The sequence below is a fragment of the Lathamus discolor genome, chromosome 4, assembly GCF_037157495.1.
Source record: "Lathamus discolor isolate bLatDis1 chromosome 4, bLatDis1.hap1, whole genome shotgun sequence".
NCBI classification, from domain to species: Eukaryota; Metazoa; Chordata; class Aves; order Psittaciformes; family Psittacidae; genus Lathamus; species Lathamus discolor.
Window position 1 is genome coordinate 74472243 of NC_088887.1, and position 26568 is coordinate 74498810.

The window sequence follows — 26568 nt, forward strand, 5'->3', positions numbered from 1 at the left end:
CAGTGAGTTGTTTAACTTGGTAATAGATCTAAGTATACCCTCTTTGTTGCAATTTTTCCTCCCTTTGCTCATGCCATTGAATTGTGACAACAATTTTTCTACTCCCCTGTTATCAGCACACTATTCAGCTAGCTTCTTTCTACCCAGATAGACATGAAATCAAGAGGTGTTGTTTTTTTAAAAGTCTCACTTGAGTGAACTGATGTATCAGTGGAAGTATAAATTTCCACAGAGGTAATTTTTGCCTTCTCTCCCGAGATCAGGATCATGCAGGATGCTGTGCTGACAGCTCTCACAGTTCTGAGTGGTTTGCTCTGATGCTGTGATAACCCACTCTTTTTCTTTTCTATCCCCCCCCCCCCCCCTCCAGAAGCACACTTAAAGTGCAGTGGACTCACTGTGATTCAGGATCGAGGTTTAAAGGTTTTCAGCCATCAGATTTTCTAGTGGCTAGCTTGTATGTCTAACAGCTTATAGGACATCTGGCACACAGAAAATTCAGTGATGAAAGTAGTATATAGGCTTAGGGACTATGTAACAGACAGATAGATATCTTCATGGTGAATACCTGATATATTCTGTTTTGGCAGCTTTCCTGCTAGGCCTTTCCTGTAGCCTCTCTGATCTTTGTCCAGTTCTCTGGGTAGGTTTCATTGAAGATTGTTTTGTTGTGTGTCTTCAGCTGGTGCTATAGTTGCCATGTGGCTTGTTTCAGTGACTGCTAAGAAGGTGGACAGTAAGCACACCAGAATAATACTCCCTCAAAGGGCTTGGTGTATGAATAGTTGCAACTGTTGAAATAGCTATGCAGCTCCATATACCTTGATTAATTGTTATCTTGGTTGGGCACCTGAGAATGACATCATGGTTTTTATCATTTCTTCTTGAATGCTGCATAGCCAGCATATAACTTTCTCACAAAGAGTGTTGCTTTTAACTTCATTTTACCATGCAGTTTATTTGGAACACTGTAATATACTTTCTGCATGTGATTATACTGCCTAGTACTAGTATTAACCACTTTACAGTACTCTATTTCCTACAGTCTTTGTAGGAGCGATAAAATAGATGTTAAAAGCTGTGTGTGGAGTTAATTGGATGTATATGAATGAACGAAACCCAGTAAGCAATATGATATCATATCTGTTAAGATCATGTTCTTTTTCTGCCTTGCTCCCCTTACTGTTTATTTGCATTTCTGCATTAAATTTCTGGTATTGGATTGCTGTGGTTTTCCTTTTGGTGTTTTTTGAGAACACCAAAAGGGAGAAGATTTGGGAGTAGGTGTTTGCTTTTCTGTTGTGGTGAGTGCCACCCTCCTGTGTCATGTTAGCAAATGGGAGTTAGCATGTTAGCAAAAATAAGCTGACAGGACAGATCTGTGGAGAAAAACATGTGGTGCAAAGGACCCTGTGCAGTTCAGAAGATTCTGCTTTGAGCGGGCTGCAGCCTGGCCCTTCAGGCTTCATTCCTCATTGGCTGAATACTGATTAGGGATGCTACTGAAGTGTGTGTTCCTACCTGGTTTTGTCTAGAAGTCCAGCTCATGAGCCCCATTACTACTGAACAGTATAAGCAACAGCAGATTGAGTTGAGACAACTGGGAGATGATCTTCAAAAAGAGGCACTCCTGATCCAAATGGAAAATGCTAACATGCAAGCTTTCACTGGACAGTTCAGTTCTACGCAGTATCACTTTTCCTTGTTTTCTTAAGAGAGTGAGTAGTTGAGAAAGGGAGACAAACCTCTTGAAGGGTTCTGTGGGGTGAAGGCAATGCTGGTAGGTGTAGATGTCAGTTGTGTCTGTGCTGTCCATGTTGTACATGAAGAGTGTGCTTGCAGACCTTTGCAGTTGTAAACCATTGCTCCACTGCTATGGTTTTGGGTTGGGGTTTGTTTTTTTTGGCTCTGGGAGCCTTTCAAAGCTCGGCTGGAAAAATACCAGGTATATTTTCTTCTAAAACTGTACTGGATTGAACTGCACTTGCCAATTAGTTCTGGTGTGCCCAGTCCCTTCTTCATTGCTCTCTCCAAATCCTAGACTTCTGGGAAAGCCTCTAGGCTAAGCAGGTGAGGTACTTGAGAAGGGAGGTAAGCTCTCACTCCATGGGAAAAGGTCAGAGATGGCTGAAGGATTTTGTCCTCAATACATACCTGAGTATAGTTCAAATCAGTAGTACTGTATGCTCCTCCAGAAGTCTCAATGGCTCACTGTTAGAGGTGCTCTGAAAGCTCATCTCAAGTAAGTTACTTTTATTTCCTGTATTTTTCCATAACTGCACACAGTGTGCTACCCTGCTTTCTCTATTAGTTTAATTTTTGTTAAATACCCTCTTTGCAATTCAGCTTATGACATGTACATTTATTAGGAGGATGTTCAAGACAATTTTAATGAAATTTCTGTAAGGTATTTCCTCCTCTTTCATCCAGACCATATGATTTTTTTTTCCTGCCTTGAGAACTTACAAAGTTAAATAAGGAATGTGTTTGTTAAGTGTAACTTCTACAAATCTCACATACATGAGCTTTTTTTCTTTCTTATTTTAAACACCGTATAATTGAAGTCAGATATAGTCAAAATGTTTTAGGAAACTTCATTTTTAATTAATTTTTCCATTTCTTTGCAGATGTATTTGTCAGGCCTTACATCAAAAGATCTCTGTGTTAGTCACTCACCAGTTACAATACCTCCGTGCTGCAAATCAGATTCTAATTCTAAAAGATGTAAGTGATTTCAGTGTTATACTTTTGTATCTGACGTACTTTCTAACTACCCTTTTTAATCTAAGAATGAAAAAACCCAATGGGTAAAGGTTTTTGCTTTTAGCTTGCTTATTTTTGTTTTATTTGTTTATTTTCTGTCTACTAATGATCATAAATGTTTTAAAATATTTGTTATTATTAATAAGTTGATTTTTCTTAGAATACCTTCCCTGAGAAATGTTTCTGAATTCTCATATATATAAATGTAATCCTATATACTGATGTTTATCTTACGTATTTATAATATACTGTGAGAGAATCACTTATTTTGAGACCATGTTAATGCTTTGATTTTATTCTTGTTTCTTAATACTTCTCTGTGAAATAAGAACTGTGTTGATTTTGCAGCCAGTCCCTTTTTTAAATTAAGGCTGAGAAGTGGTCATAGATACCTTTCGAGAATGAGCCGAGAACTGTTTCCTTCCAAACTTTGTTATACCAGATGTTCACAGGTAGAGGGGGAATGCAAGAGCTTTAGCTAGGGTTCTTTTCTTTTTTTTTAAGTTTGGTTAATGAAGTGTGTGAAATTACTTCTGGTCCATCACAGTGTTGCAAAAAAAGGACACTAGCAGCCTTTTTCCACCCATTAAGATCTCTTTAAAAGTTACAGTACTTTCTGGAAATGAATTTATGATAGAGCTGTAGGAAGTGTGTAAATGTCCTGTGTTGCTCCTTGTAGATCTGTGAGGAGCAGAAAATTGAGTTGCTGTTTCCCCCCTAGCCTGGGTTAATATAAAAAGACTGAGAGTTATGTATGTAGCTCAGCAGTTTGTACTAAAGGTGCACGGCTGTCTCCCGCAGCTTCTTCAAGGAGGTAATCCTGACCTCGCTGTAGCTGGGACTTCTGTCATCCCGTTTATATGCTCATTAGCCTGGTTAGTTGCCAGAAAGGGACTGGTTTAGAGGGTGAAGAGCTTGTTTCTGTGCTTCTAAATGAAAAACTGGTAGGTGGAGGCTTCAGCTCAGTTACTGAAGCAGGATGCGTGCTCAGCAACTGCAGAACCCCAGAGACAGCAAGGCTAGGTAGGAAAAATTGTCCTTTATGGAAAGTATATAATGAAGATAATCAAAGCTTATTTTACTTGTAGGGCAAAATGGTGGGGAAAGGTACCTATTCAGAGTTCCTGAGATCTGGCATCGACTTTGCTTCCCTTTTGAAAAAAGATGAAGATGTAGAACAGCCATCGGTTCCAGGAACCCCCAACCTGAAGTCTGCCCGGAGCCGAACCTTCTCGGAGTCCTCTGTCTGGTCCCAGGATTCTTCTGCTCACTCACAGAAAGATGGGGCAGTGGAACAACAACCTGTGAGTGCTCAAAGGATAGATGTGTCTCAATTCTTGTTTGGCTGTTTTTTAACATAAGCTTCAATAAGGACTTTCCCTGCTGCATTTGAGTTCCAGGGATTGTTGGATTGCATTAGCAGATGAGAGCTTGCCTGTGGTGGATCTGCCCTAGCACTGTGTGGCTGGCAGTCCTGTCACCTGGGCTGCAGAGAGCAGACATCCCACAGCTCTGCTCTGTTCTGTTCAAACCCAGCACAGTGAGACTGTTCAGATTCAGCATCAGCTCTGCAGATCGTTCAAAGACACCATGTCGTGCTTCCTTCATCCTGTCCTCCAGAAGCAGTGCTTTAAACTACCATGTATTGGATAGCTTCTGTGTGTTTGCGCAGTGCTGGACTCAGATTAACACTTTCCATGAAATCCAAAGCTCTAGAAAGTGGTGGCTTTATGCAAAACCTGCATTTGCATGGCTGGTATTAACATACACACATGATCTTGAGCTGGCTCTCAGTGTGTAACCTTGGGACACCCCTGCATTGCTCTCACAGCCCTTCTGATGGTGAAAACAGAACGCTTTGTGTGGTGCCAGCTTGAATTCCAGGTGCCTTGTTTTCTCCTGTGCTGCACAGTGCAAAAGCAGATGTAGAGTTTCTGTACCAGAGGTGGCCTTCTGCCTGTGTTTGCATTCACATAAAACAGCACAGGAGCCCTGTAACCCTGCTGGGCTTGTGCTAGCATTGCAGCCATGGAACAAATGGAACAAGTAATCCTTGGGTGTCCCTGGCACCTTTATCCTATGGGTATATATTACTTTTTTCTTTTCTATAATGAAAAGCAGTGAGGCTTAATAAAAACAACAACAAGAAAGGATGCTACAGACTTTGTTGCCTTTTTTGAGGAATATTTTTATCCCCAAAGCAGCTGGCATTATTAATGTCCTAGTGGTGACTCCACTGTTAAATGCACAGAGATGTGACACACTTTTTAGCAGCATTGGAGCTGTTGGATGGGGGTGGGGGCTGGAGAAACAAGTAGCTGAGATAGGCTTCTCTTCTTTTATGGGTGAGTAGGTGGGATTTCTCCTTTCACATATGAGTCAGGTGCGTAAATACTACCACCTTGTACAGCTAAGTCTGCTGCCAACAAAATCAAGTGTTATGTGTCCACTGAATTGGCACTAGTTTTTCTATTACATGTATTATAAAAAAAAAAAAATTTCTTAGTTAGAATAATTCTTTTACATTCTTTATGCCTGTCTCATTTTTTCCTTTTGTGTCTTTCAGTGTCCCTCATCTGTTGTTTCCTTAGTATGATTTGTCATTTTACTTGTTTTCCCTATTAATGGATGCTTTGTTGGTACTTGCAAGGAGGTGATTAAAACTTTATGGGTAATTTGTATATTCTGGGCATATGTTGACTGTTTTTAGTGCACACTTAAAGAAGAGTATTTGAATACTTTTCTGAAAAGGAAAGGTTACACACACTTGCATTCTGAAAGCAGAATCTTTCCCAGATCAAGGCCTTAGCTTCCAGTGCTGTTATGTCTGAAGGTAGAGAGGAAATAGAAATACCGTAAGAAAATAAATGCCTGGTTTAGCAGACGGTCTGTGTAAATATTCCAGGCTGTAAATGAAGCCATGTTATGTTCTGTGATGCAAGGCAAAATAAAATCCTCACAGTGTCTTTTGCAGAGTAGATTTTTCAGTATCACTGAGACTAATTCTTTTTGTCAAAGCTATAGTTCCGATGTTTAAAGTTTTTAAATGCATAATCATTTTATCTCCTTATTTAATTGTTTGCTAATTCTGAACCCTGATGTTCCAAGTGGCTTAGTCTGAGTCTGTAACTGCGAGGTTGATGGTTTTTATTCTGAGGTGGTTTGGGTTGTTTTGTTTTGTTTTTCAGGCTGAAAATGCACTTGCTGCAGTGCCAGAGGAGAGTCGCTCTGAGGGAAAAATTACCTTTAAGATTTACAGAAAATATTTTACCGCGGGAGCAAACTACTTTGTGATCTTTATACTCATAGTATTCAATATTTTGGCACAGGTAAGTTGTCAGGAGACACAAATAGTATTAAATGTATTTGGAGTTTGCTTTCTTCCCCCCTCCCCACCCCCTTTTTAACATAGTGTATTCTTGTTACTGTGGTGTTTCATCTAAAATGTTTGGGAGCATGGTGTTCTTCCATGGTTTTGTAGTATATTTGATCAAATTTTATGTGTCCGCATGGAGTTTTGGTACAGCATTGAAAGGTCTCACACTGGTAGTTAATTATTTTATTCAAGTATTAAAACTGTTGAATTATTTTACTGGCAGCATGGCACAGAAATTATAAGCCTGTCTAATTTTGCAGGTAGAGAATAAAATCACAAGATTTCTAAAGTACTGTTTAGTAAACCTGAACATTCAGTGTGTTTCCAGTTGAGGGTAGAGAGGTTTACTGGGTATGGGAGGGCAGAGTCTGACAGACGTGTTCCAAGAAAAGCTCATCTGCTGGTAGGCACAGATTATAAGGAGGGCTAGAAGGAGGGTCGCTGTTTACCAGAATAAGAAGGATGAAGAAGAGGATAAGCAAGTACTGGGTGCAGTATAAACTGTAGTAGGTAGGTAAAAGAATTTGAAAAAGGAAAATGATTTTGAAACTTACTGAAAGAAGTGGTGAGCTGAGGAAGCTGTGAGAAGATAGCTTATTCCTTTTTCTGTTTCCTGCTGAGAAAGCTTATAATAATTTCATGGAAATGGTTGGTCTTGGCTGTAAAATACATTCTGTATATTTAGACACGTTACTTCCTTTTTGCTTCTCTGTGATTTGAGCCTGTTGGAAAGATAGCTGAGCAAGATCAAATCTCTGCAGTAGACCGCCCAGAACTTTAAATTCACGTGAACAGAGGTGTATTTGAGATAAATGACCCTGTTACAAGTTTGTAGTCACCTCTCAGCACAGAAGGAAGGTGGCAGTAGGAGTTTCCTCCTCCCTCTCTTTTCTCATCCTCCTTAAACCTTCTTTCTGGTAATTATCTCCTGTAAACACAAATTTCTGGACTGGTAACATCAGAAACTTTGTTAATCAAAAAGCATTTTGGAATATCTGTAGTGGTAAATTTAGGAACTGAAAAAAATTAGTTCTTTAATGTGCAATTAACATACATTAGGAAGAGCTACTGTATTTTGTTTGCTTAAGTGTAATGCCTTCCTTTAGTTTGCTATCATGCAAGGGAATTTAAGGTAACTTGTTTCTTTGTAGAGGGATCTAATGCACCTTCTAATGTGCTTTGCAAATTGCTGCTGGTCTTGAAAGACTGGATGGCATGCTTTCCTGAATATGTGATGTTTTCCCAGAGAACATAAAAGAATAGCAAGGAAATTTAGTTTTCTAATGTTTTTTTCATTTTGTAAAATGATTCTTGTATTTACTTCTTTTACTCAAGGTGGCATATGTGCTCCAGGACTGGTGGCTTTCTTACTGGTGAGTTGATGACAAGAACTGGTCAGTCAAATGCTGTTTGTCTAATAAAAAACAATGTTGTATAGGTGGTGTGTGTGTGTGTAACCTTTTTTAGGAAACTTCAGAGTATGCCTGATCGTTTTATGAGTCTCACTCATTTTGCGGGGGGTGGGGAATCTTAAATTTCATGCTGAAGTGTAGCTTGTGATTGTTTCTGCTTATGGTGTGATGCATGACAGCATCTGTACATGGGATCTTTTGAACTCAAGATTTCAGCAGAGTTCAATCTAGAAACAGTTTAATGTACGCAGGAATATTTGCATCGTATGATTTGATGATTGTTATCTTCTGTATGTATTTCCACAGGGCATATCATCAAGAAAAGTTGAATGTCACAACAAATGGAAATAATGGAGCAAATGAGACTGAACATCTAGACCTTAACTTTTATTTGGGAATTTATGCAGGTAATCTTATATGCATGTTTGTGTGTCTGAAGAACTATTTATTATCTGGCCTATCATAACAGTTTTGAGAGGTGCAAAGCAACGGCAGTGTGGGGAAGTGTGATTTCTAGCAGTAACTGAGTAATGCTTTAACAGATCAGGAGCCTGAGTCTTGCTTCCTGACTAAATTAATTGGAATAAATAAAAGAAAAATCAAACAGAAGAAATAGGTTGAATGCAGACTGTTATTAGTTTGCTTTGTCTTGTGGGAAGTAAACTAAGAACTGAGTATTCAAAAAGTCAGTCACCGTGAAGTTGTGGTTATTGTCTATACTAATAGGTCATTTGAGCTGAATCTTCAGTCATTATATGAATGGGCAAGAGGGATTAGAAATGGATCTTCATTCTGTGCTGTTCTAAAACTTGGCATGGCTACATTCCTTTTGACATGCCATAGCAAAAGAACCAGTTTTTAAAAAACATCCTAGATGGGTATGCAAAGGAGGATGTTAAAAAGCATTTCAATATATTTCATGAGGTAGCCATATGCTTCTGAATACCCAGAAAAGGGCATTGATCCTTGCATGCAGGCATCCAAACATCTTGAAATACTGCTCTGAAATGTAGTAAACATTGGCATAGAAAAAATTGTGTGTAGAGAAATATGCTGTCAGAGTTTGCTGTTTAGCACTTCTGGTGATGTACAGTTTGTATGGCATGGTAATTTCTTGATGGAGATGTAAATAATAGATCTGAGAAAACAGGTGGAATACCAGAAGTTTATGCATTGAATATATTCAGAAACATCTCTCATGAGTGAGAGGATAAGCGAAGGGTATTTTTTATTTGGTTTTGGTTTTTGTGGGGGGAATCATGTGATCTAATTGCTTGACAGAAAACATTGTGCTTGGCCTGGGAAACAACAACTAAGGAGCCAAATAAACTTGGCTCTTATTTTCTCTGTGTAATGTCTTATTTCATGAGCTATTCCAGTGGACTGCACAGTGTGATTAAGTGTGGCAGAGTTGGCTTTCTCTGGACATATAATCTGAAACACCTTATGGAAAGATTTATCCTTTAAGGCAAATGTTGTTCTAGGTAGCAGAACAGCAAAAGTTACCTTTAGATTGAAATGTTCAGATGGCTTAATGAGATATTTGCAATAGTTGAACAGATAGCATTGACTTACCAACACAGAATTGTAAGTGAAGTTGATGAAGTTATGAAAAGATAGTACATTTCATACGAAGTACATCACAATCTAACTTACTTTTTTTTCTATAACCTCTGAAACTATATAAAATAATTTAGTATTTTTATTTCTGATTATCAGTGTTTGGGAAAAGAAAAAAGTCACAATGCTTAGATGAGATATTCACCTTGCTGTGAAGGTGGTGAGACACTGGCACAGGCTGCCCAGGGAAGTTGTGGCTGCCCCATTCCTGGCAGTGTTCAAGGCCAGGTTGGATGGGGCTTTGAGCACCCTGGTCTAGTGGAAGGTATCCCTGCCCATGGCGAGGAGGATGGAACTAGATGATCTTTAAGGTCCCTTCTGAACCATTCTGTGGTTCTGTAGTTCCTTATAAAACATTCCATAGTTCCTTACAAGTCCTTGTTATTTCTAAAATACAAAGATTTAAAAGAGTAAAAGTTCTGTTAATGGGAAACTTTGTCGGCCAGAACTGACGTACCAACTCTCCACCTTTTCTATAGAGTGAGCATGCAGAGTGCTTGTCTTCCTCATACTGAGATGGTAAACTTGTAAATGGGGAAAACAAAAACCTTCAGCATGAGACAAACTGGATTAAGGACCTTGAAAATAGGTCTCATTCCTTCCCCTTTTCCACAGCCACTAGGTCTTTTAAAGTGATTTGTTTGGTGGCAGTCATGCCAGCAGCTTCCAATGGCTTCCAAGCCTGAGCAAAGTTTTTACAGAAACTTGGGCTTCCCAGGACATGCTCTTTTCCTCCCATTGCTCCAGCAGGCTGCTGTTAGGGAGAAGCTCTGCCACAGCCTCCTGCTTAGTATCTCTTCTGCTCTTTTTTTATATGACTCAGCTTTTCTGCTGGATACATGCAGTTACTCTTGGAAAAGTTGTTTTCTTCTACATGGCCCAGAATGTTGCATTCTGGACAAGGCAAACAAACTCTCATCCTTTTCTAAAAACTGCACTGTGCAGAACACAGGCAATAAACTGCAAGCAGACAAAGGAAATATTGATACCTTTTCCTCTATCCTGGGAGGATACAGCAGTGAGGAGAATGGAGTAACTGATTGCCTTAGCCATATCATTTAATTTAAAACCTCACTCTTTCCCACTGCTACTTATAGCTGTACCTGAACTGCATCCACTTTTAACCTGTCCTTAGAATAGGTAATGTTAGGGTCTAACTTCAGGGTATCCTTAAGGCCTGAGCATCTGGGCTTGTGGTGCCTATGAGCAGTTTCTGGAGCAGATCACCTGGAGCCTGGAAGCACTGCCAAATGTAAGGTTGACACCTTCACTGTTCACCTTCATCGACTGGGAATTTGGGCAGCCACACTGGAGATTACACACAGCAAACAGGGCAGCAGCAATCTCATCATTCTTTTTCATCTTTTGCCCTATAGCACCCTTGTCTTATAAATGGAGATATGCCTAGAAGAAAGACAAACAGTGTGCAGACCAATTCCCTGGAAGGGCTCTTATTTCACATGGCATAAGGGATGCATCTTATACTGTGTTAAAGAAATACACATAATTTAAATTACTTGATGTGGTTTACAAGGGGAAGAATGGCATGAGTGGTTTGGGCTGATTGAGAATAACTCCAGGTTGTCTCTAAATAGCCTTGTGTATATTACTTATTTAATACCTGCTGGCAGATTTTGAATCTTCGCAGTGACCTCTGCAAGCCACAATTGTACACAGCACTGTGAAAAGAATTTCTTAGCAGAGCTCTTATGCAGAAGGTTTCAAAACAGATTTATTTCATGGGCTAATAGGCATTTCCTGCATTTCTGTAAAGTACCAATTCTTTCAGACTGAAAAAGAGAAATTGTTTCAATCAATGATAGTAATTGAAGCTAGGGTCAAATAGAAGATATATATGTTCTGTGCTCAGTCTGAGTCCCTAGGCTTAAGTCTGGATTCTTGCTGTATACAGAAGTTGTCAAAATTTGGTTTGGTTTTATTTTTAATTCTTTTCCTTGTGAAAGATCCACATATTTATGCATGCTCTGTCCATGTTGTTTTAATTTCAGGTTTAACAGTGGCTACAATACTCTTTGGCATAATAAGAAGTCTTCTGGTGTTTCAAGTTCTTGTTAATTCTGGTCAGACTTTGCACAACAGAATGTTTCAGTCCATTTTGAGAGCTCCTGTCTTGTTCTTTGACAGAAATCCTATAGGTAAGTATAATAGTAAAAAATCCCTGAACATTTAATGTACCTCATTGATACATTAACTATACTGTTTCTTGGCAATTATTTTCTTACAGTATTTTTACACATTTGTTGGTTGTTTTTTTGTGGTGGTTCTTTTTTTTTTCTTTGCTTCTTTTACTTAAAATCTTTAAATTTAACAGTGTGGTCTTTCTAAAAGTCAGAATGTTGGCTGCGTGCTGATGGTTGATCTTACCTCTTCAAATGCAGCCTACAGAAATATGAATTACCTGTGGCTTTGGCGTTATACATTGACCTGCTGGTTGTGTTGCTGCTCTGATTGAGTTACGCAGAGGTGTCTTCCATATACTGAATATATATGCATGTATTTTGTAGGGATGCTTTTCTTGAGTTTTTTCTTGAAAGCTTAACCCCAACTATTATTTCCCCTTTTAAAAAATAGTTGTAGGCATGTGTGCTAATTCAGTTTATAGAAACACTTAGCTCACTATCCTTCTGGAATGCACAGAAACATAGAACATGCAAGTTAAAACTGTAATCCATATGCAGTCTGTATCCATATAAACAAATTTTCTTCTTTCAAAAGAAAAAAGAGAGAAGCTGGAACAGGGTGAAGAGGGTGGTGGGGTGGGGTGGTACTGATTTACTAGCTAGTTTTACATGAGAAACAGAAATCTGGTGGTCTTCACTCCCTTGAAGAAAAGGAACATAGGCTTGTTCTTATAGTTCCAGAAGCCATTGAATGATTGTAAGATCATATACTGTTTAATGATGTAACATAGCATGGCTTTATTGTTCAAAGAAATTAGTAACATTTTCAGGAAAAAGGTACTCATGGAGAAAAGATTCATGTCCATAATACGATGAATGAAAGATGTACAGTTTCCCCTAAAAAAACCCCTTGAAGAATCTAGAACTGCAGAAGTTTAAAGCTGTGCTATATGGTCTGCTGGTACTATGAGTCTGCTGCAGTGTAAATTAAAGGCCACTGTAAAGCATTATAAGTGAAGCCATGAGCTCAAGAGACAGGTTAGTGAAGAGCTAGTGAGAGCACATGCATCAGAAGAAATTGTAGTACTGATGGGATTTGTTGTCAAATAGGCAGGGATTTTCCTCTTCTCTCCCATTTTTTTTTGCGTGTGTGTGTGCAACATATGCAGTGACTGTATTTTTGAGGGAATACATAATCATCTTGTAAGAATGCCCATAAATTTGGCTCATCATAACAAACTACAAACGCCAGCATAAACATCAGGGGCAATGTGGAGTAATAAATAGTAGGTTGCTTTGTAACATACTGTGAAGCTCAAATTAGCAGTGCTTTCTGAAAGTGACGTTCATAGAACCTGCCTGTCGCTGGTATTCATACACTGTTGTGACTTACAGATGCGTGTTTCTGCTTATCAGCAGATATAATAGAAGATTAACTTCAGTGTGCGTATATTTCTTGCCCTTCATCTTTCTTTTTTGCAAAGGTACTGCTGTTCTGATCTATACGTCTTTTGAAAAGGGAAAAGATGACATGTGAGATGATGGTCTTGTTCAGCTCTGCAGCATGTAGCAGTTTTTAAATTCTGGTTTTAATCTCTGTGTTTCGTTGTCCGAATTACACATGATTTTACTGTGCATTTATCTTTTCAAACTTCAGATGCTATTTTTTTTTTCATTGGGTTGAGATTTTTTTAAATAGAAGTATTTTTATTTTTTTCCCTATCTTCTTTTGATATGCATTAGTATGAAAGACATACTAGAAAGAAATTGAAATTATTAGAGGCTCTTTCTTTCTAGGGTTATGTTTGTAATAGCCAAGCCAAAATATTAGTTGTTATATCTCATGTTTAGCAAAGCTGGCATTGCAGTGTCAGATCTGTCATCTAAGCATCCAGCATGTTCTCAGTATTTACAGGAGGTCTCTAAGACCTTAGCAGAAGCAGTTGCTGAACTGACTTAGGCTGTTTCATTTACTCCAAAATAATCAGCAATTAAAAAAAAATGCCACGGCGAATATTTTGAACACACAGTGTTCCACGTTCCAAAGTTGAGGAAGGAAACTTAAATAAATAGACATCCCAAACTCTCTATAGTTCTTACTGGGGAAACAGGCTAATGAGCAGCATCAGGGAGTCGACATTAGGAAATGGAAATATGTGGTGAATCATGACACGTCTGTCAGCTCCCCACAGTGAAGATCCAATCAGTCGTGGTGAATAAATGAGATGACTTATTTCTAAAAGAATTATGCTTTGTGAATCAGTTTAGGCATGAGCCCAAGATCTCTCTTTACAGATTACATTAGCAATATATAGGGAGGGGAGGGTTGTAAAAGGAACAGTAACAAGCATTTTGCCCAGATGATACAAGAATTTGAATGTATTTTTGGAACCTGGATTACATAGCAGAGAAGAAGAGGAATATGAGGACCCCTCTCCTTTCTCCCTTCCCACCCTAAAATACTTGTATGTACACAGATTTCAGCTTTCTGTAGTTTGGCACAGGTCTAAAAATAATTAGTATGTTTTGCATTGGAAGAACCTTATTAATAAATGACTTGTCACTTCAGCACTTAACCTAGCGCTATTGATCTGATAATCGTGAGTGATTAAAGCTTACTGTGTCTTCCAGCATTCAAAAAGACTGATCAGATATTTATGACTGAAACTCAAATTTTATCAGCAGACATCTGTACAGTGTCACTTAAATGGCTGTAGTGAAAGCTAGATGGGAAGTTAGAGATGAAGTGGTTATATTTTGGCTTTATCACATCTGACTTGTCTGTGTTGATCTGTTTATTTTTTGGAGTGTAGAATCTGACTCTCTTAAAATTTCCTGTGCTCCTCTATCCATATCCCAGTTAAGTGAATTGCATGCATATCAAGGTATCTGTGAGGAGGAAAACGTGGATGTTTTCTGCTTCCTAGGGAATGCTTTATGTATTTCTCTTCATGTGTCACTTGCAGCAATAAAGGAGTTGATTCCTGTGCATGTCTGGCACAAGAGGGCAGCATGATCTGTTTTATCCCAGTCTAGCATTACAGCAGCTTGTTAGAAGGGTAAGAAAATTTATCTGTTGTGTTTTTAGAGGTGATATTTGAGGAGTGAATTTTCAACCTCTCCATTGAGCAATAGTAATATCGTTCTGTTCAGTAGTCCTCATTATCTGCAAGTATAATATTTTCTTTTGATCTTTTTACTCAGTAAGCTTTTCAGCTTCATGTAATGTTGAGTTCAGGAACTTTGTTGGCTTTGTAATTAGGGTTATCTGACTTTTGGCCGATACAGAGTTTGATGCTTTGGTCCCGTCAAGGAGACCTTCTTCGGTTATCATTGCTTTTAATTTCTTTTTCAATATGTTTGTAAGATTTCAAAACAAATTTGATAGAAAGCTGGATAAAAGGGACCAGGACTTCAGCAGCAATGACTTGAATTGGGAGTTCCCTGTTTTGAAATTAGTTTCTTCTTGATAGCTTAGGAGATCCTAGTTTTGACAAGCTTCAGGATTTGATTCAAGATTACTTGCTTAGCTTGTAAATGAAGTGTTCTTTTCTGGGATTTGGGGACAGATTTCTTAGAGAAGGGATGCTAATGTGTAACTGCATCGCTTTTGGTAATGGTAGTTTTAGTGGAGATAGTGTGTAATTTTGAATTGCATTGAGTTTAGGAAACTGAACCCTGCTGCTGCCGTGTTGCTGGGTGCTGTGAGAGTGAATGAATGAGATGCATTAATTTGTTCAGATAAAATAGGAATCTTCCCCCTCCAGAGATCTGTCTAAAATTCAAATTAAACCAGAACTGCTACAGAAATGCATATGAAAATCTAGCTTTTCTTTTTTTGTATCTCTTCAAACTCTTGGTTCTGACAGTTCATAGAAGAAGGAGATACATTTTGCAGGCATTACAGCATTTCTGGCCTTCCTGGAAACAGAAAGCACTGTGTTGTGTCATGGTTGTCCTCTATCTGTTAAATTAGCAGATTTTGTTTTGTTTTTCCCCACAAATGCTTCGTGGAAGCATTAAATAAATATTGATCCCTTTGGGTGTTTACCTAGATTTTGAGATTTGTCCAGGTTATAAGGAGAAATATTTTCCTGTTTGGTAGCCAGTAATGACATGCTGAACTGGCTAATAGCAGCACATAAAAACAAACTCCAAATATTAAAAGATAAAAATGTGAAAGAAAGCTGTTGTTATAATGAAGAGTTTGTTTTTCTTTAAGGCATAAGGATTTTAATTATGGTGTTCATAAATCAAGTGTTGAAATGCCTCTAATTTGACAGAGAAAGTTTCTTTATAGGATTAAAAGCATGTTCATCAATGCACAAGTGCCTATCTGCATTTTATCTGACAGAGGCTTCAAATGGGCGATGTTGTTAAAGTGTTTAAACCGTATAATATTTGCAACAAGTATGATATTTCAGCAGTCTGAAAATTACAATGCTGATAATGAGGTTGTTAAATTATACTCTATCAGTTGGATAGTGAGGCTGCTCTAGTTAGTGTACATTAATGTATGCTTGTTCACACAAGTGATTCTGCTGAACAAGTAGCATGTTTAAACAAGAAATACTGGTCTTAAACCCTGTGATTTACAGTAGGTGGTGTTTTGGCATATCATGCAGTTAACAAGGCAAAGCTTCATGTTAAAATATTTCATTTGTAGTCTCATTCATCACTGATATAAATATTCAGTAGTGATGCCAGAAAATGCATTGTATTCCTATTTGACTCAATGACTCAATTGCTTCCCTTTTTGTTTTCTTTTTTGGAAACAAGATCTGTGCTCTCTTTCTGATGAAGTTTTCAGATACTTCCTTGTGGTCAAGGTGAATTCTGCAGGATTGTGAAAAACCATACCAGCTCTTTTGACAGGTTTCACATTCTCTTAAGCTAATACAAGAAAATACGTTGTCCTTAAAGCAGTAGAGGCTTTGTTTTTGATTCTCTGTGCCAAGCTCTAAAGCACATTCACGTGTGCGCAGGTTTGTTAGTTTGTGTTGAAAAGAAGTCCCTATAGGACAGCCTTTTGTTGTAAAATAAAAACACACATTCTCTCTTCCGTGTTGGTAATCACTTGCATTTGTTGTTATTAAGATGGCAACACAATAGATTCCATCAATCATCAAGATCCTTAACAACCGCACAGCGTTGTAAATATTATGTTTGGGTGTTTGAGTGGAGCAACTCCTCGCTGAAGTAGGCGTGATAATTAAAACCTGTTAGGTTGCCACATGTGTTTAAAAGAAAAAAAAAACCCCAAACAAAACTAGCTTTAATGTTTTTTCATGTAACAATGGCGATATGTACTTTAAACCTTATCAGGCTGTGATTATTAAATGATATTTTGTGGGAGTTGCTCATTTACTGTTCGTATTATCATGGCTTTTGTTAAGAGTTTAAATAGTCTTATGCTTCCACGTGTTTTATCACCATTATGATTCTGTCAGGAACCTTATAAAGTTGATTGCTATAGGAGTAGTCTTTAAAGTTAGTAAATAGTACTCCGGAGTTATGTTTACGTTTATTATCTATTAGCACAACTCAATTCAACTCTAGCCTATTTTTCTCAGCAATAATAATGGAATGAAACTTGGCCGTAAACTGATGAGACAAGCCCATTACATTTTCAGTTCACTGAGTCAGTGCTCACCCTATTTATGCTTAATATGTGAGATAAAATTAAAAGGTTTACGGAAAGGCTGTTTGTAGGAGGGGACAGGATATTATTTGATAGGGAAATAGCGTGAAGCTTGTACTGACAACCACTTCCAAGTGCAGTCCCCTGCCTCGCTGGCACAAGATTTCACGTCCCTTCTGAGCGATTTTCTATCTCCTTCACATTAATATTCCCTGGTGGGGAAAACGGCCTGCTGTGAAACTCATTTCTGACCATATGCTGACCTGCCCAGATACTGCAAAGTCTAGTTTTTTCATTTGCTAAAGCCACTGCAGAGAGAGCTGCTCCCACCCCACCTCAGCCAAGCAAAAAGGAGGCACGAAGCAGCTGACCAAGACAGAGAAACCTAATTAAAAGTACGGGCTTTAGAAGACTGCACAGAAGCTGTTAAGAGGCATATTTTCCCTTCAGATGTAGAGGGAGAGTAAAAATGGAGTTATATTTTAGTCTTGCATAGGTGGCAGACTTATTTTGATGAGATTTGTGGATGAAGAAGGAAGGAAATACTGTTTGGAGACACTTGAAAACAGAGGGAGAGACTGCAATAATATAACTGGAAAAACTGCAAGGGGCTTATAGAGGGCCTAGCTGAGTCGATGCAGCTGAAAATAAGCTTTTGGAGATAATCCAAAATGGAAGAGTGTTTTTGGTTTTGATAATAACTATTTTAAATATATGGGGTTGGAGGGTCTTTTATTTTTAATCTGCTTAAAAATTGCTGGATGCTGTAGTGACTGTTGTGGATTGTTGGGGATTGGAGGCACCACATGGATAGGACCTCCTCTCTTGCTGGTCATGGATGCCTGTTCTGGGTAGGAAATGAGCATTTATGAGAAATGCAGAAAAACTTAATAAAAAATGTATTCCACCTTGGAACAAGGCAGAAGCATTTCCATGAGAAGTATTTTGGGGAAGAGCAGGGCAGGGGCAATGAATAGCCAGGTGGTGAGAGCATGTATGTGGAACGTGGGGAAGGCCGCCCAGATCTTCTCACTCTCTGATTCAATATGGGCCTTGAACATGTGGCTCCCCCATCCCAGATGAAGGCCTTTCACATCAGGCTCTTGGCTTCTTTGGGCCCTTCCCTGTGCTGTAACCTTACATTACTGTCTCTTCTGGACACACAGACACAGTTGGACCACTGTGGTGTTTGCAGAAAAAACAGCCCATTTTGGTGGGTTTGTGTGGGTTGTTTTTTTTTTTTTTTTTAATCTAAATGGCTGTAAATGAAAACAAAATAAATACTATCGCAGTGCAGACTCATTTCATTAGCACAGTTCTGCTTTATACTGCACAGAAATCTTTCTCCCAGATGATCCTAGGTAATTTACACTGCAGCATCTGGGTGAATTAATTAGTCATTTATTTATTTATTTATTTAGATTGCCAGCATGTTGCAGATTATGCAACAACTGAAGATTAGTTTGTGCCTGTGGTGATCTTGGAGAGTGTTTGGAAACAAAAGGCACTTCTCGATCCAAAATTAAAATTTTAGTGTAGAAAAGAATGGATATTGTATGTGACTCTGCCTGTTCTGGCATTCCAGAATGAAAACCAAAGGATAGAAGTCAACAGTTAGGGAAGTGAAGGTATTGAATGGAGCTCAACTTTAGTGTGCTGCTCAGTGTGAAAAATACAAACTCTCTCGAGTTAATTACTAAGCTGTTTGTGAATAGTACACCATTACTTGCTTGCTTCCACCCTGTTGTCTCCAGGTGTTTCTTGTGTTTTTCTTGTCAGAATCAGTAGTTATTTTGTTAGATGCTTTCAGGTTTTGATTTCTGCTGTCATTTTATGCAAGGCAGTGTTACATTTGGAGGAGGCAGCAATTACAGCAAACTGCATATGTTGACAGCTACCAGTCTTAAGAGAGCTTTACAAAGTGCTTTAGAATAGCATCAAGCATATAAACAACGCTTTTCTTTATTAGTTACTGGACAATAGTCCTGTAATTTTAATAGGAGTATGTAATAGATGTTAATTGTTACTTACGGCTATACCAGCCTTGAGGCAGGTAGCTTGAAAACTGGAAACTGCAGATTTGTGGAGGTTTGTTATAATGATCCTTTAAATGATCTTGTTGAGACCATTTGCCATAGCTTTTGATTGCAGCTTGAACAGAATATTTAGTTGTGGTGGTCCCCAGTGAAAGGTTGTGAAGTGAGGAGATTTCTGAAATGTCTGGGGAAGCTGAGGCTGCTTCCGCTGTTACTCACCTAATGCTGGATAGAAAATCGTATTACGGAGCTAGCAGGTGAAGCAAGCTGACTGGTGTATGGGAGAAGTGTGTCAAAGTCTTCATTCTCAAGTGTTTGGTTCAGAGTAGCAGCGTATTGTATACTAAGGAGGTGGTTTTGTTTTTGTTGGACTTCTCACTGCTATAAAAAACTCATGGACAACTACTGAACTGCTTGTTTTCTAGTTGTAGCATCCCCGCATCCTTCCTTATTTGCTAGTTAAAAAACGTAGGGTTCACTAACACTCCTCAATCTTGAGCTTTTATTACATGCTACTTGTGCAACATTTATGACATTCATAAGCTCAAAGGAAGTTTGAACTCCTCATAAGTTCATGGTTTTTCTGTTCTCTGTCAGGGTCCTTGTCAGTTTTCACCCACCATGTACTTTAATTTCTCCTCTGCTTTCCGTGCCTGGGAATGGTACTTTTCCATCTCTCCCAACCCCTTTACCCTGTCTTCTGCATACGTCCTGCCCTTTTTCAAGCATAAATCCTCACTAGGCTATGTTAATGTTGGGGCACAGAGTGCAGAATGGTCTGAAGGTGCATGGAAAACTGAGAAGGTGAAGATTTGTATCATGGACATCAGTGCTGGCAATTACAAGGTATAATGGATAGAGGATAGACAGCTTAACTCTCAGTTTTCTTTGTATCAGATGTCATGAGTTCTCTGTGTGTGGTAAACCTGTTTTTTCTCAATGAAGTTATTGTCTGTTTAATATGCAAATGATGCAATGCAGAATATTGCTGATTCGTGCGTAGGCAAGAAAAAACCCTGTGCTTTGTGGTAAGATTTCCTTCATTGGGAATACATGTTCCTTTGTCCCTGCATTTATTAATTTCTCAGCATAATTTCATGTTCAGTTTGAATGTTCACAACTCCAAATAGACACAATTCAGTTTAAATTTTCAGATTCCTACATCTGTTTTTAAGATTTCATAAGTAATTTCTCATACAGGAATACTGTTCCTGCCCCATCCTATCTAGGACATGCCCAGAGGGACACTAAGTGATTATTAGGTGCTGAGGCATTTGCTTTGTGTTGTGTTTTGTTGGGGTTTTTTCCCTCTTTCCTTTTTAATGTGAACATTTAAAGCTGTAAATAAACTTTGTACTATCTCATTCATCTCTTCTTCCACTGCACTTATGCTATGTTTATAATCTGTCATGTTAGTGTATAGAGAGAAGGTGATGAGTGTCTGTCTTCACTTAGTGAGATTTGTTAAATGTTTTATATGCAGTGATCTTCTCATTACATGGGATAATGAACAGTTTCAGAAGTACCATTGCTGTCTATCACTCGTGTTTGCTCTCTCTTCCTTCCCACTGAAATAGGGGAATATATCCTTAATGCTAGGCAACTTAATGAAAAATCTTCTATTTTTGTTATGATCTGTAAGCATGAGTAAATCTGTGCATTGCCTAATGAGGTAGGAGCTGAACTTTCTTTCCTTTTACAGAAGGAGAAACTAAAAGCAAACTGAAGTACCGGGGTTCCCAGGCCTGTTCAGATCAGATTTGCTGTATGGCACTTACTTGGTTTAGGTATTGTAAAGTATGAAGTACAAACAGCATCTTTCTTATGGTAAGATTATCCTTTCAGAAATAGAGATTAAGGGTTCAGTGAGTAAAATAAACCATTTCCTGGCATAAAATAATAGAACTTCAAATCCATTATTATTTCTAGTTTGTAGCCATTTAGGATTCCACTTCGAAGAGTATTTATATTGAGGAATGGCCAAGTAAAGAGGGGTATTCACAAAGGTTAATGTTAGCCTGGGTTTACCAGGTACATATTAGAGAGAAAGGCTCTTCCAGGGCATTACTGAGAGCACAATCTTAGTTTTTTGCTCTGAGTTTCATTTCCTACCAGCTACAGTGTGGGAGTTCAGGGTACCTAGCTGTCTGTGTAATTAAACATGGGTATCTTAAAATCTTTAGTGTTCTGAATTAACCCTAAACTAAGAGAAAGGAATGAGCCATGATATTAGTATTTATTTTTACTTATACAAAACCCACACATAAATAGGAGAAGACCAGGTTTGAGACCACTGAAGGAACCTGAAGATGGACAAGTCCATGGGACCTGATGAAATGCATCCATGGTCCTGAGGAAAGTGAGGGATGAAGTGACTAAGCCACTGTCCATTATGTCCAGTGAAGTTTCCCCTTTTCCAATCTAATGACTGGAAATGAGGAAACATAACCCTCATTTTTAAAAAGGGAAAAAAGGAAGACCCAGAGAACTACAGGCCAGTCAGTGTCACCTTGTTGCCTGGCAAGATCATGGAGCAGATCCTTCTGGAAACTGTGCTAAGGCACATAGAAAATAAGGAGGTGATTGGTCATGGCGAACAAGGCCTCACTAAATGCAGATCATGCCTGACAAATTTGGTGACCTCCTATGTCAGGGTTACAGCCATGGTGGACAAGGGAAGAGCAACAGATGCCATCTACCAGGACTTGTGCAAGGCGTTTGATGCTGTCCTGCATGATATCCTTGTCTGGAGGGGCATGGATTTGTTGGGTGGACCACTTGGTGCATAAGGAATCAGTTGGATGGTTGCACTTAAACAGTTGTGGTCAAAGGCTTGACGTCCAAATGGAGACAAGTGGTGTGCCTCAGGGGTTGGTACTGGACCAGTGCTGTCTTTGTCAGTGATGTGGACATAGAGATTGAGTGTGCCATCAGCAAGTCTGCCAACAACACCAAGCTGTTGTGCAGTCAACACACTGAGGGGAAGGAATGTGACCCGCTGGGACCTTGACAATCTTGAGGAGTGGGCCTGTGTGAACCTCATGAAGTTCAGTAAGGCCAAGTGCAAGTCCTGTGTGTGAGTCACGGCAATCCCAAGCACAAGTACAGGTTGGACAGAGAATGGATTGAGAGCAGCCCTGAGCAGATGGACTCAGGGGTGTTGGTTGACTTAAAGCTCATCATGGCCAGGCAACATGCACTTGCAGCCCAGAAAGACAACTGCATGCTGGGCTGCATCAAAAAAATTGTGAGCAGCAGGTCAAGGGAGGGGATTTCCCCCTCTGCTCCACTCTGGTGAGACCCTGCCTGCAGTGCTGTGTCCAGCTCTGGTGCCCTCAACATAAGGATGTGGACCTGTTGGAGCAAGTCCAGAGGAGGGCCATGAAGATGTTCGGAGGGCTGGAGCACCTCTCCAGTGAAGACGGGCTGAGAGGGCTGGGCTCATTCAGCTTGGAGAAGAGAATGCTGTGTGGAGACCTTAGAGCAGCTTCCAGTACCTATAGTTGCCTACAAGAAATTTGGAGAGGGGCTTTTTACAAGGACATGTAGTAACAGGGCAAGGGGGGATGGCTTTAAACTGGAGGAGGGTAGATTTAGATTAGGAAGAAGTTTACTGTGAGGGTGGTGAGACACCGGCACAGGTTGCCCAGGGAAGCTGTGGCTGCCCCATCCCTGGCAGTGCTCAAGGCCAGGTTGGATGGGGCTTTGAGCACCCTGCTCTAGGGGAAGGTGTCCCTGCCTGTGGCAGGAGCATTAGAGATAGATGATATTTTAGGTCCCTTCCAACCCAAACCATCCTATGTATTGTTCTATTATTCTGTTATTCTTTTATTATTTTGATTCTAGTCTATGATATCAAAATACATACTACAAAGCACATATATATATTTGTAAATCCCATATGCTTTGCCTGATGTTAGTATAACGCTTCTTCCATTTTTCTCTTCCTTCATTTCCTGATCTCCTCTTAAAAGAGCAGTTGTGCTGCCCCCCAGTCTCAACAACTGGCCAGAACTAAACAACTACGGTTAGCCTTCCAGAACATTTGTGGTATTTCCTGACTAAAACATGGTAAAATGGTTTAAGGAAGAGTTAGTAAGCAGTTATCTTTAGTCAGTTAATGTTCCTTTAGGCTTGGAGAAAAAATGTGTTTGATGCTTATTTAGGGCAAAAAGTATCTGCAGAAACCTCTGCAGGTTGAAAGCACCAGAACTGTGAAACATAGTTCATTTTACCTTTAGAATCTTTTTTTCTACTAAACTAATAACATAGTGGGAGCATTTTGTCCCCAATATTTTCAACAGAAAACTAGTTACACTAGACTTATTCTCATTTTAAGAAATCTTATCTAAGAAGTGCTTTGAAAATAAAACCAAATTGCAGACAAAAAAGTGCCTTGAGCTTTTTTGTAAAGCTGACAAGTTTTAATATTCCAAATATCTAGTGACAGTGATCTTTTTTCATAATCAAGCTTCAAGTATGATTTAATGTTGAATTCAAAGCCATTCACTAAATGCCACTTACATTTAAGCTCCTAAAAATCCCCAACAGAAAAATGGGAAAAACAATCCAAACATTTTTTTTTTAATGGAGATAAGAAAAAATAAACTCTGCTGCACCTCAATTTAATAACCAGTGTTGCTCAGTCACTACCGAAGGCTTAAGAAACAGTGTTTAGAAGTGATTGTTCAGAAATAAGTGTTTCTCAAAGATTATGAAGGCTTATACAGATGATTTTGTTCATCTGCTGAGTGTTTGAGAGTAGAAGTGTCCAATCTGACACTTTCCAGAAATGTTTGCTTAAAAAACAGAAATATTCCTGTGGAAAAACAGAATTTCATTAATTGATTTCCCATCTTAGCAATGCAATAAAGCAATGTTAATATGTACTTCCAATAGAGACATGAACAGTTTGTGAAATGCAAAATCCCAAGTTTCAGAAATGGTCTGTTTTCAGCTTAAAATATAGTACTGTGAGCACTGCTTAATTTGCTAATACCCTGCTTCTGTTGTTTATGGTTCTTATGAGATGCAAGTCGTTCAAATGCCTTCGTGACTGCTTTTTTATTAATAATAAAGTAGGCATGGAAGAGTTTTGAATAGAAATCTTACGTATTTTTCAATTAAATGGGCAGCAGAAGAACAAGTTACTATTATGGTTCTTGGAAAAACAGAAAAATATATTCTGTCTTTGACTCCATGAGGAGTCAATACAAACATATTATCACAGCCAGTGACTTCCAGTACTGGAATAGAACAGAATTTGCAGACTTCTTTGGGTTATATCTGAATTACTACAGAATAAATGTGATTACTTTTAGCACGGAAGAAAAAGGCTTAAAAAGCCCTTTGCACCCCTTATGTTTGGTGTACAGCAGTGATTAATACTTGTCTTCTATGTCATCTTTAGAGGGATGGTGGTTCCCCATAATGGAGCTTTACCAGCAGGATAGGCAAAGTATGCTGTTGGTGTTCTAAGAAGCAGCACGATGGGTGTAACATTTGCTCCTTAGACCAGACTTGCCTCTTGCTATGTGCGTTTCTGCTGTAATACCAAAGCAATTCAGAGAGGAAGCAGAGGAAGGAAGGCAGTTATTTTAATTAGTGGATCTAGACTACCCTCAAAGGCTCTGATACTTCAATCTAATTCAGTCTTCAGATTTTCTGTTGATTCTTCCAAATGCTTCAGACTTACTTAGACAAAAGCCTCTTTCTTCACAATTGTCAAATTTCATTGAATTTCAAGTCTTGGTGATAGAGCTTAATTGTCAGCAAAATTGTCTTGGTTTCTGTAAATTGTTTGATCCTCAATTGGTTTAGAAGTGACAATATACTTTCTTTTACAGGGTTTAGATATTGTTTCCATGTGGCATATGGAGCAAAGTTGGACCAACTAAAGAAATTATTTCAATTGTTTTCTGTCAGGAGGGCTTAGACAAAGAGCTTAGTCTCACATCCTTTAAAGTTCAGGCATCTGCCACTAGGGGCAAAACTTATTTTCCTGTAGGCATTCATCTTTTATTGTAGATTTACTGTGCTGCTTCACTTGGTTGATAATCTAATTTAAACCTCAGAGATGAGTCATACCTCCTCAATGGGATTCACAGCTAGTTTAAATTCTCTGATGTCAGAAGTTTTCAGTTCTTCCAGGATGTCTTTTCTGAACTTAATGGTCTTTTGGGTGTTTGAATGCACCAAGGAGGAACAAATGTGACCCATGCAAGTGGTGACACTTCAGTGATACTGTTTTGTGACATACCTCAGGGTGTTTTTTCAATATTTATTTGGGGTTTTAGTTCAGGGAATTTGGGATTTCTTGACTTAGTTTAGGTTCTAATTGTACCAAGTGGTGCCTGTGAGGAGATTTCTGTAGGTACGAGGGTGGTAGCCCACTGAAGTAAGGAACCTTCTGGAAGGTGGAATAGACCTCACCATGTGGATCATGTGCTGTACTAGGGATTTTTGTAAGACCAGTACCTTCTATACCAACTGTGATATGACAGTTTTCCAGAAAAACACATTTCAGCCTTCTTTCTTTGGAAAAAACAACAAACAAACAACCCCCCAACTGTCCAGAAGGCTCTACGAGATGTTAGAGTGATCCAAACACTCCAGCTTGTTCGTGACTTCTTCCTGGAAGCATCAATATTGCATAGCTGACCACTAAGAACTTCAGGGATTCAGCGTTCATATTTGGAATGTGAATTGCTGTTTAAGGACTTCCATCCCAGAGCCAGTCAAGGACAAAACAGACATACAGAAAGTTAAGAGGTGTTGGAAATACCATTCAGCCGTGATGAAAAGTTTATTGGATGCTTTTCATATGCTTTTGAAAGTTAAGCTACATTTTAAAAGCAGTCAGAGCCAACATTTGTTCAAGTATTACATCTACAATGCTAAATTGTTACTAATTAATATTCAGTAATATTAATAGTGATAGGTCTATTGACACAATTTTGCCTTCTGTGGGTTGTTGTTTTTTTTTTTTTGCTTGAAGTTATACTTTCGCTTCGTGTGTTTTAACAAGGTATCCACAAAATGGGTCCAGAATCAAGTCTTGTTCTCATGCCATTTTGTGAAGAGGAAAGGAAAACCACAATTTTCCCTCATTTAATTTCATTATTATGTGTGTGTTTTTCCATTTTAATCCTGAATGCTGTCTTATCAGAGATTTGGTTAATGCCTTTTCTTCTCACAGAATAATGGCAAAGGAGTTGGTTTGAAACAGGCTTTCCTGAAATGTCTGGAAGCAGATTATGATCAGTGATTATTTGCAAAATTTGTAGTGTTTATTCCAAAATTATAAATTGTGCTTTAGATCCATGGGAGGATTTTATAGATGTCTGTATATTGGATACAAATACCTGAAAGGTACGTATTTTTGTTAGACTTTGCAGTGCTCTTCTAGTTGTCTAGTTCCTTGCAGTCCTGGAACTTCCTTCATTCTGATGTGCCTGATGTAGTTTTAGCAGAGAAGCTGCTGGTTTAAAAAAAACCCAAAACCACACAAAACAACAACAAAAAATACTGTGTTGAAAATGGACGTCAGAGAAAAATGAATGCACAAATAGGTGAACTG

The 26568-nt window shown here is 38.7% G+C and overlaps 1 protein-coding gene across 6 annotated transcripts in view; it reads left to right on the forward strand.

Annotated features, from left to right (window-relative positions):
- The window catches only part of ABCC4 (ATP binding cassette subfamily C member 4 (PEL blood group)), a 152339-nt gene that overhangs the window by 45274 nt on the left and 80497 nt on the right, over positions 1-26568 (forward strand). For all 6 annotated transcript variants that reach the window (XR_010612358.1, XM_065678058.1, XM_065678062.1 and 3 more), the window contains 6 exons: positions 2628-2724; positions 3852-4067; positions 5952-6092; positions 7475-7512; positions 7858-7958; positions 11181-11327. Coding sequence is in view for 5 of the 6 variants with exons in the window: in XM_065678058.1 (XP_065534130.1) it covers positions 2628-2724; positions 3852-4067; positions 5952-6092; positions 7475-7512; positions 7858-7958; positions 11181-11327 (740 nt within the window). In the remaining variant the exon portion in view is untranslated. The remainder of the gene's footprint in view (positions 1-2627; positions 2725-3851; positions 4068-5951; positions 6093-7474; positions 7513-7857; positions 7959-11180; positions 11328-26568) is intronic.